Here is an 11,495-nt window from a genome sequence, read left to right as displayed (position 1 = left end):
GCCTGCAGGGCCTCGTAGTCCAGCGACCGGAGGGCGAACAGGTGTCCGTTGTCCGCGTTGATGGAGACCAGGGAGGCCAGGGGCAGGTGCGGGTCCTGGGGCGGCAGCAGCGAGTAGGTGACCTGGGCGTTGGTTCCTGAGTCTCTGTCTGTGGCGCTGACGCTGCCGATGTGCAGGGAGGGGCTGTTGTTCTCGGGAACAAACAGGGTGTAGGAGGTTTTTGTGAAGGCGGGGGCGTTGTCATTGACGTCGGAGACCAGCACTGTTATGCTCTGCTCGGTTTTCAGCCTGGGTGTCCCCAAGTCTGTGACGGTGATGGTGATGTTGTACTCGGCTCTGGTCTCTCTGTCCAGCGCGCCTTCTGTTACTATGGTGTAGAAATTCTCCACGGAAGGTCTTAGTAGAAAGGGAAGATTGTTTTCTATTGAACAGATAACCTGTTGGTTATGTCCAGAGTCTGCGTCTGAAACACTGAAAACTGCCACTATGATCTCTGGCAAGTTTTCTGGCACGGGGCTGATGAGGAAAGACATGGTCAATTCCGGGGCGTTGTCATTCACGTCCAGGACCCTGACGACTAAAGAGCATTTTCCTGTTAGGCCTCCGCCATCTGTCGCCTCAATATCCACGTCATATGACTGAACTTCCTCAAAATCCAAAGCCTTTCTCAGCCGAATTTCTCCTGTGATTGCGTTTATTTCGAAGGGTTGGTTGACGTCATCGTCTTGAAACAGGGCGTAAGATACCTCCCCAAACGATCCTGCATCTAAATCTCTGGCTGAGACGGTAATAACCAGGGAGCCGAGGGGGTTGTTCTCAGGGACTTGCGCTTCGTAGAGCTCCTGAGCAAACTCGGGGACGTTGTCATTGATGTCCAAAACCTGAATCTGAATCTCAGAGGTCCCTGACCGAGGCGGAGACCCGCCATCCAGCGCGGTGAGCGTTAGCCTGAGTCGGGGCTGCTCCTCGCGGTCCAACGGTTTGTTCAGCACCAGCTCCGGGAACTTCCTGCCTTCGCTGCGATTCCGGGTGAGAACATGGAAGTGAGGGTTGGAGCTGATTGTGTAGCTCTGAAGGCCGTTGCTGCCAGTGTCTAAATCATGTGCCATTTTTAAAGGAAATATCTTTCCTGGCGTAGTAATTTCTGATATTTTCAGGAGCATTTTTCCGGCAGAGAATTCCGGGGCGTGGTCATTTATATCTCTGACTCGCAAGGAAGCCTGAAAAAACTGCAAGGGGTTTTCCAGTAACACTTGGAAAGTTAGCACACACGGCTCAGTGGGGCCACACAGCTCCTCCCGGTCCAATTTTTCATTTAGCAGTAAATCATGGGTCTGTGGATCCAGCTGCAAAAGTTGTCTGTTCCCTTTGAAAACAACCCGGGCGCCTCGTGCAGCCAGCTCCCCCACCCTCAGTCCCAGGTCCTTTGTCAAGTTGGCCACAAACGTGCCACTTTCTGTCTCCTCCAACACGGAATACTGAATCGATTCAGAACCCCCCTCTCCCCAAAGCACCAATAAAATGAAGAACGCCACTTGCCTTTTCTTGTTATGTGCTTTAGTTTGCTTCATGTCTATTGTTATGTGTGATTCCAGAAGAAAAGTCCTTTTCAGCTCCCAATCACCACATCCACAGTCGACTCTCGGAGATGTCTTTGCTAGAAATTTTAAAATTCGTTCTTATAACTTGTCTGGCGACGACTGCCTTCCTGGACACGTCTATCTCAGCTTTAGCTGTAAATGTGGTTTGTATTTTTACTTGGCTTCTGGGTGAAACGGAGTCCACCGAATCTGCAGAGCTGTCATCCACTCTCTTAGCCTGTACCGCCACCACGCGTCCAAACTAATAACTTCATGAGATATTTTCAGGTCAATAGCATTTCCGAAATCTGAGCATTACAAAGATTTTTAAGTTGAGTCAGTGTTTTTCAAGCTGAGTGTGTGGACCACATGCATAAATAATTGCTTGGGAGCGTTGGTTTTTTTGTGTATGTTTTTGTTTTAAGCCAAGAAGTACATATGATAGATGTATCTAAGCAAAAAAGTATTTAAAAGAGGGACTAGAGGCAATCAAGTATTTGATAAGCATTTTAGGATTCTACTCTATTTTTGGATGAATAGAATTAGACATTGTTTTAAGAGGTTTGTGCATTTTTTTCTGAATTTTTAAAAATCAAATTCCCCTCTTACATTATTTAATCAAGGTCCAAATATATTACCCTGTTGTACCAACATGATGCAATGCAGAAAATGAACATTCAAGAATCACTTTCACCATCTTCTCACAGCACAAAAAACAGCATGTCCTATAAATATAGGCCAAATTAAGGTACTGTAAAAAAGGTGAATTACATTTGAGTGAATGCTGTGGAATTCAATGATGGAATATTATGGCTATATCCATTCTCATCTCACTAGTTTCTGCTCAGATATGTTGAAAAATGTATCTCTAAACAAACTGAAAATGTATGAAATAGATTAATGCACATAGAAGAGTCAAAATATGCCAAACAATTCAATTCATTTCAGATTGATTTAGTATTTATTGAGAGACGAAATCAGTTGAGCTCAAGCAAAGTTCACTTCAGGTAAGAGCCAAGGTGATAGAAGATTAAAAATCAGGATATTTTCAAACACATAAACTCTAGGTAAAATAAGTAAGGCTAAATAAAATCTAAACTCTGAATAGCTGAGGTGGTCTTGTAGTTCAAAATTACCTCCATGTAGCCAAAAAAACAAAAGATTATCAGTGTGACCAGCTGCCAAGTTTCACTTGATAGATGTTACTGAGAACACACAGTTCTTTGAGGATGTGAATAACAAAATGAACTTATAAAGTAAAACCAACAATCATAAACATCTTGGATGGGTGTGGTTTCTTTGTTGAAACAAGGCCATTATTTCCTGCTCAATCTTAAATGCTTCTTTTTTTGAGTGGGCATTCTGGGTTCTGATTCCAGCTTAATGGCATCCGCAAAGTTTTTATTCACTCTCTTTTCCTGAAGCACAACCAGGCATCCTCAAATATGGGTTGTTGAATTATTTTTTACTTCAAAGAAAATTTATCAACAGTACAATATTTGTCAAATTTCATTTAGATCCTTGAAATGTCTTTGATAACATTGATAGTTTATAGAAAGAAGATAGCATTTGAAAGTACCCCCAAAAATATCAGTTGGGTCTATCAAGAAACTGCCTTTTTATAGAAAATGGATTACATTAGATTGTTTCAGGAGAATGCGTCTCTGCCTTGCCCTCTTTTGCTTTGATTTGATTTGCTAGAGTAGAGTTGAATTAACTTTGCATTCATAAACATGTTCTCATAAGGAATCATTAACTTAAAATTTTTATTATGGAAAAATTCCAACATATAAAAGTAAACAGAGTAAGCCTCTGTACACAACCAGCTTCACATTCTGTCTTCTTGTCCTGTCTATACCTTTCTCTCCATTCTGTGCTTCCCACTCAATGATTACTTTTGCATAGTTCTTTCCTTAAGGCAATGTTTACAGAAATTGAAATGCACCAATCTTAACTGCACCACTTTAACAAATGAATCCATGTGTGTAATTCACACTTTTTTCAAGATATAGAACATTTTCATCATTCACTGGGAATCATCTTAATCATACTTTGACAGCTCAGTTTTATTAACTGGGGAGCAAAACCTTGGTCTCATCTAGACACATGATGGAAAAGTAGACAATGTGAAAAAGCACCATATCCCATATTCTTTATGCTCATGCATGGCAACGTGAAGTGATAGATTAATTAGCTTGATCGTTACCAGTAAGCTGAAATAGTATTTTAACTGATGAAATGTTGTAAAGTATGTTAAACTTAATTTTATGTAGTTAGCCTGTAATTATAGGTTCAGCAGCCCTTGTCCGAAATGCTTGAGACCAAAAGTGTTTCAGATTTCAGATTTTTATTTTAGAACATTCACATGTACATACTGGGATATGTTGGGAATGGGACCCATGCCTAAACATGAAATTCATTTAGGTTTCATATACATCTTACACAAATATCCTGAAGGCAATTTTATGTAATGTTTCTGAACAATTTTGTGCATGAAACAAAGTTTGCATTGTGTACTTTTGTGTGGAATGTTCCACTTGTGGCATCATTATATAACCTTCTGGCTACTCCTGCTTTATTCGTTTATTTATTGGCTCAAAAAGTTTAGGGCTTTGGAGCATTTCCTATTTTTGAATTTTTGGATTAGGGATATGCAACCCATACCAGTACTGCACAGCTGGTATAGCTGATTTCCATTTTATGTTTCAGTTAATCCCATTAAAAATTTAAAACATTATTTAGCTTTATCAAAGGAGAAAGATAAAGACCTTCAAGGACAACTGATTATTTTAAAACTCTTCTTTATTTATATGGAAAGAAAAACACAATAATACAGGGAAAAGATAGAGATTATATATAAGCAATCACTTAACGTAGCCCAATTAATAGGAGATATGCTGCTAGAAAGTCGATGATATAAATGATTTGATACTAAATCACATTTGAAATCTAAAATGTTTGGGCAAGACTTTTTGTCAGTATTGCTAGAAGTTCATTATTTTATTTTATTTTGTTTTCAATGTTTTCCAAATAACTAGTTCTTTGTTTCTTTATTGCTTTATTACTTTTGCTTTAAATTTTCTTGATTTCTTCTACTATCTTGTTATTTTCTTCCTTCTGAATGCTTCGGGTTTATATTCTTCATCTTTTTCTAGATTCTTGAGGTAGAAGTTTGAAATTGATAAACTGGTGGGTGATGGATTTGAGAATTTTCCTCTTTTCTAATGTATGCATTTAGTGCTATAAAGCTTTCCACTCTGCACTGTGTTAGCTATGTCTCATAAATTTTGATGTGTTGTATTTTCATTTTCAATTCAGGTCAATGTATTTTTAAATTTCCCTTGAGATCTTCTTTTTGATGTAAAGATTATTTAGAAGTATGTTTCTTCATATCCCCCAAGTGTTTGAAGGTTTTCCTCTTAGCTTTCCATTATTTATTTTTAGTTTAATTTAGTGCTTGGAGAACCCACTCCGTATGATTTCACTATTAATTTGGCTGAGGTTGGTTTTATGGCTGAGGATGTGGTTATATATGTTCTGTGAGCATTTGAAAATAATATCTATTCTGGTATTGTTTACTCTGGTGCATTCTTATGTTGGAGTGTTCTGGTGTATTCTGGTATTGGAGTGTTTTATAAATATTAATTAGATGCTGTTGGCTGATGATATTGTTGAGTTCTTCTGTATCTCTGCTGATTTTCTGTCTAGTTATTCTATCAGTTGTTGAAGGTCATTGAAATGTCCAACTGTAATTGTGGATTTCTCTATTTCTCTTTCTATCAGTTTTTGCTTCATACATTTTGCAGTTTTGTATGTATACATTTAGGATTGCAATGTTTTCTTCTTTTATCACTATATAATATCCCACTCTGTCTCTGATATGTCTCATGCAGTCTCTGATTATTTTCTTATGCTCTCATGTCTACTTTATATGACATTATGGCACTCCTGCTTTATTTATTTATTTTATTTTTGAGACAGAGTTTTGCTCTTGTTGCCCAGGCTGAAGTACAATGGCACAGTCTCGGCTCACTGCAACCCCCACCTCCCAGGTTCAAGCAATTCTCTGCCTCAGCCTCCTGAGCAGCTGGCATTACAGGTGTGTGCCACCACACCCAGCTAATTTTTAGTAGAGACAGGGTTTTACCATGTTGGCCAGGCTGGTCTTGAACACCTGACCTTAGGTGATCCACCCGCCTTGGCCTCCCAAAGTGCTGGGATTACAGGCATGAGCCACTGCACCCATCTCTTGCTTTATTTTTTTCATTAATAATTGTATACATTTTTGTCTTTTACTTCCAATCTGCCTATATCATTATATTTGAAATTAAGTTTCTTTGAGACATACAGTTGGGTTATGATTTTTTAACCCATTCCCCCAATGTTTTTGTTTTAATTGATGTGCTCAGACCATTTACATTTAATGTAATTGTTGATTAGTAGAGATTAATGTTGACATTTTTTGTTTCCTGTTTTTTTTTTTCTCTCTCTGTTTTCATTTTCTAACTTCCTGTGGGTTATTGGAACACTTTTTAGAATTCTGTTTTGATTTAGCTGTAGTGGATTTTTTTAGTGTATCACTTTTTATAGCTTTTTAGTAGTTACTCTAGGTATTATACTATACATACATAACTTATCAGTTTACTGACGTCATTTTACCAGTTCAGTTGAAGCGTAGAAAATGCATCTCCCTTTGTGTCCTTTTGTCCCCCTTCATTTATAATAAGTTTTAAATAATTCCTGTACATACACTTAGGACCACATTTAGAAAGTGTTATAATTTTGGATTTAAACACCAAACATAATTTAGGAACCTCAAGTGAAAAAGAAGTACATTGTATTTACTCATAATTTTGTTTCTTCTGTTGTTTCTTCTTTCTTGATGTTCCAAGATTACTTTTTAAATTGTTTCTTTCTGTTTGGAGAACTTGAATTAGCAACTATTTTAAGGTAGGTATACTGGCAACAAATTCTTTTCCTGAAGGCTGGTTTCACCGGACATAGGATTTGGGGATGACAGTCCTTTTCTTTCAGCACTTGAAAAATATTGTGCAACTTTCTTCTAACTTTTATGGTTTCTGAGAGGAATCTACTCTGATTCAAACTGTCATTGCCCTGTAGGTAAGATGTCATTTCTCCTTCATTACTTTAAAGATATTTTGTCTTTAGTTTGCAGAAATTTGACTATGATTTCTCTTGGTATGGATTCCTTTGGGTTTATCCTGTTTGGGATTTTTTTTAGCTTCTTGAATCTCTGGTTTATGCCTTTTGCCAATTTGCTTTATTTCCAGCCATGATTTATTTGAGTGTATATATATATATATTTTTTTTTTGAGACAAAGTCTCGCTCTGTTGCCCAGGCTGTAGTGCAGTGGCATGATCTTGGTTCACTGCAACCTCTGCCTCCCGGCTTCAACTGATTCTCCTGCCTCAGCCTCCCAAAATACAAAAATACAAATTTACACCACCATGCCTCGCTAATTTTTGTATTTTTAGTAGAGACGGGGATTTCACCATATTGGTCAGGCTGGTCTCGAGCTCCTGACGTCGTAGTCTGCCCACCTTGGCATCCCAAAGTACTGGGATTACAGGCATGAGCCACCTCGCCCAGCCCTTTGGGTACATTTTTAGCTGCACCCTCTTTCTGATCTCCTTCTGGGACTCCAATGACACAAATGTTAGATCTTTTGGTATGGCCCCACAGGTTCTTGGCTTCTGTTCATTTTTTATGATCTATTTTCTCTTTCCTCTTCAGAATGATAATTTCTATTGTTCCATCTTCTGGTTCATTGATTTTTTGTTCCCTCCATTCTGCTGTGGAGCCCATCTCTTGAGTTTTTATTTCAATTATTATACCTGGGTGTTCTGTTTTGTTTTGTTTGTTTGTTTGTTGTTTTTGACAGTCTTGCTCTGTCACCCAGGCTAGAGTGCAGTGGGTCAATCTTGGCTCACTGCAACCTCCCTGCCTCCCGTGTTCAAGTGATTCTCCTGCCTCAGCCTCCCAAGTAGCTGAGATAACAGGCATGTGCCACCACATCTGGCTAATTTTGATGGTTTTAGTAGAGATGGGATTTCACCATGTTGGCCAGGCTGGTCTCAAATTCATGACCTCAGGTGATCCATGCATCTCAGTCTCTCAAAGTACTGGGATTACAGGTGTGAACCACTGCACCTGGCCCAATTATTGTATCTTTAATTTCTAAAATTTCCATAAGCATTTCTTTATATCTTTCTCTTTTTTTTTGCCAAGACTCTGGTTTTCATTTGTTTCAAATATGTTTATAATTGCTCATTGAAGCATTTTGATGAGGTCTGTTTATAAATATTTGTCAGATAATACTAACATCTGTCATCTTGGTGTCAGCATCCCTTTGTTGTCTTTTTCATTCACTTTAATATTTTCCTGGTTCTTGGTATGACCCAGATAGTCCCTTCCAGGATGTCCATACCCAAAAGGAACTCTTGCCCAAGTGTGTGAGGCAATATATCCAATAATGCTTATAGCAGCATTGTTTATAGTAACCAAACTCTTAGAACAGCCCAAAAGTCAATCATTAGGAAAATGAATTTAAAGGTAAAAATGTATTTGTACAATGGAATACTATAGAACAGTGTAAATTAATGAACTGAATTAATATAAATAAATTCAATACCATAATGATTAAACAGAGCAAGCTCACAGAGGATCCACACTACATAAATTCATTTATATAAACTGCAAAGGCAGATAAAACTAAATGATATATCATTTAGGAATACATGCTTATCTATTGCAACTATAAATAAGAGCAAACAAGTACAAAATTCAGAATACTGATTGCTTTACACAGGGTTGAAAGACACATAACGTCTTTCAACAGGGAGGCACACAGACTTCCAAGGTCTTGGCATCGTTCTAATTCTTAAACTGGGTAATGGGTAGACGAATGACCTTATTATTATTGTTTTAAATTGTACATATATGTTGTATACACTTTGTACGTATATGCTGTATACACTGTTTTGAATTCTGATAGATTTTTAAATAGAAAAAAGTGAAAAACAAACAGCAAATTCTGAGCTGGGCATGGTAGCATATTTCTGCTACTCAAGAGGCCAAGGCAAGAGGATCACCTGAGCTGAGAGGTTCAAAACCAGCTTGGGTAACACAGCAAGACCTTGTTGCTAAAAAAAAAAATAAATTATTTAATAAAAATAAAGCAATGTCTCTGGGGTCAGGCTGACTGGATTCAAATTCTACTTCACCACTTATTAGCTAGGTGACTGTTGAAATCCTAACTCCCAATGTGAAGGTAGGAAATAGGGCTTTGAGTGGTAATTAGGTCATGAAGGAACAGCCCTGAATGAGATTAGTGCATTTATAAAAGTGATTCCAGAGGTTCTCTTGTCTTTTTTTCTGCCATGTGAGGAAACAAGGAGAAGTCAGCACTCTGAAACCTGGTAGAGGGCCCTCACCAGAACCCAACCATGCTGGCACCCTGAATTTATACTTCCAGTCTCTAACACTGTAATAAATAATTTTATGTTGTTTATAAGCCACTCAATCTATAGTATTTGTTACAGCAGCCCAAACTGATTAGGACAGTGGCCTCGGGCAAGTTGCTTTACCTCTGTATGTTCTACTTTGTTCAACTTGAAAATATAGACACTAATTATTCCATTATTTTGAGGATTAAATGAGATATGTATAAGGTATTTAGAAAATAGCCAAGTATGTAGTAATATAGTAATAATTATGTAGTAATAATACTAGTACATAATCCATAATGTTTAGTAATGAGAAAGTTCATAGAAATTTAAATATGTTGCTAGGATTAAAAATTCATTAGAAATACTAAAAAATAAAGTGAGAGACTTCAGAACATAGAAGAAAGCTAAAGATGTAAAATAAAAGAGAATATAAGAAACAAATAATTGAGAATATTCAATATCTGACAAGCACAAGTTTCAGAAGAAAATAACAAGATTAAACTTAGGGATATAACTATTAAGAAAATAACAGTAGACTATCCTGGTCAACATGGTGAAACCCCGTCTTGACTGCAAATACAAAAATTAGCTCGGTGTGGTGGCGCATGCCTGTAGTTTCAACCACTTGGGAGGCCGAGGTAGGAGAATCGCTTGAACCCAGGAAGCAGAGGTTGCAGTGAGCCAAGATCGAAACACTGCACTCCAGTCTGGTGACAGAGTGAGACTCCGTCTCAAAAAAAAAGAAAAGAAAAGAAAAAATAATAGTAAAAGTGGGCCAGGCACAGTGGCTCACACCTGTAATCCCAGCATTTTGGGAGGCTGATGCTCATGGATCACTTGAGGCCAGGAGATCAAGACCAGCCTAGCCAATATAGTGAAACCCTGACTTTACTGAAAAATAAAATAAAATAAAATAAAAAATTAGCTGGGTGTGGTGGTGAGCACCTATAGTCCCAGCTACTCAGGAGGCTGAGGCAGGAGAATCACTTGCATCCAGGAGGCAGAAGTTACAGTGAGCTGAGATTGCAGATTGCACTACTGCACCTGGGTGACAGAGTAAAGTCTGTCCCAAAATAATAATAATAGTAGAAATGAAGTAATCCCATAGAGAAAAATGTATCAATTGTTAGAATACATAAATACATTTAGTGTTCAGCAAAATGAATGAAAAAAATTATAATACTATTATTAAATTCAAGGCATCTAAAAGGAAAAGAGAAAATCCTGAGGGAAAGAGACACAGAAAATTCCTTTCTTCACAGAAATATGGAGAGAGAGAGAGGGAGAGAGATAAAAAGAGAGAGAGGTGAGGGTATAAAAAGTATTAAGAATCACACTGGCATAAAATTTTTTGTCAAAATTATAGATCTATAATCAATGTATTAATGATTTGAAATTTCCAAGCAAGAATTCTATATCTGGCCAAATCATCAATTATATATAAAGGAAAACTAAATGCATTTTCAGCCTGGCAGAGACCCAGAAGTGTCTTTTTTGTGAACCCTCCTTTAGAAAGACACTTCAGGATATATTGCAGCAAAGAGAGGGGATTAAAAGGGAGACAAGAGATCTGCTAAGTAATGTATTCAACCAGGAGAGGTATGAAGATAAGATGATAGTTTTGTACAGACTTAGAGATCATTTATCCCAGATGGAAGTAAAAAGCTAGAGGGCTTCAGGTTAGGAAAGGCGAATTATTGACTGAGATTTTGAAAATATGGTAAAGCTAGCTAATGGAGTCTAAAATGATGAATCTATTTGGTTTTGATTTAGTAACATGCTGTTCTCATTGGTACAACATTGGATCCAAAGAGCAGGAAAGATAGTCTCTATCACTAAAAAATACAGTGAGAGACTTAGAACATAGAAGAAAAGCTAAAAATGTGAAATAAAAGAGAAATATAAGGAACAGAGAAACAACTAAGAATATTCAATATCTTTTTTGTTTGTTAGTTTTTTTAGTTTGTTTATTAAGAGTATTCAATATCAGACAGGCACAAATCTCAGATGGAAATAACGAGATTAAACTTAGAGATACACCGTTAAGAAAATAATAGTAAAAATGAAGTAATCTCAAATCTTAGATTATTTAGATCCCTGAGTAATCCCAGACTGCTTAAAGGTTTCAGTAAGTAATAGGGCTCTGTAATGAACAATGAGAAAGAGAATCAGCCCAATAACCTGAAATTGTTCTGGCACTCAGATGTTGGCCATGACCTTCTCCTGTTGAATTCTAACCGTTTCATAGAAAACCAAGACCAGAAGAGATCCTTGTGACCCTGATGGACCAAGACTTCATGCTTAAGGAGAAACAAAAACAAGAACTATGTCTAAAACAAAAAAGAAAAAGACAAAAGAGGCCGGGCGCGGTGGCTCAAGCCTGTAATCCCAGCACTTTGGGAGGCCGAGGCGGGTGGATCACGAGGTCAAGAGATCGAGACCATC

General features: G+C 37.6%; 1 protein-coding gene across 1 annotated transcript in view; it reads right to left on the bottom strand.

Moving 5' to 3' along the window:
- Positions 1-11,495, bottom strand: part of LOC108306982 (protocadherin beta-5-like) — a 24,819-nt gene that overhangs the window by 7,301 nt on the left and 6,023 nt on the right. Inside the window, exon 2 of the mRNA XM_017532145.2 lies at positions 3-122. Within this exon, the coding sequence (XP_017387634.2) occupies positions 3-122 (120 nt within the window). The remainder of the gene's footprint in view (positions 1-2; positions 123-11,495) is intronic.

Source organism: Cebus imitator, unplaced genomic scaffold (assembly GCF_001604975.1).
Source record: "Cebus imitator isolate Cc_AM_T3 unplaced genomic scaffold, Cebus_imitator-1.0 Scaffold76, whole genome shotgun sequence".
NCBI classification, from domain to species: domain Eukaryota; kingdom Metazoa; phylum Chordata; class Mammalia; order Primates; family Cebidae; genus Cebus; species Cebus imitator.
Note: the sequence above shows the minus strand (reverse complement) of the source record. Positions and strands in the feature narration are given on the sequence as shown.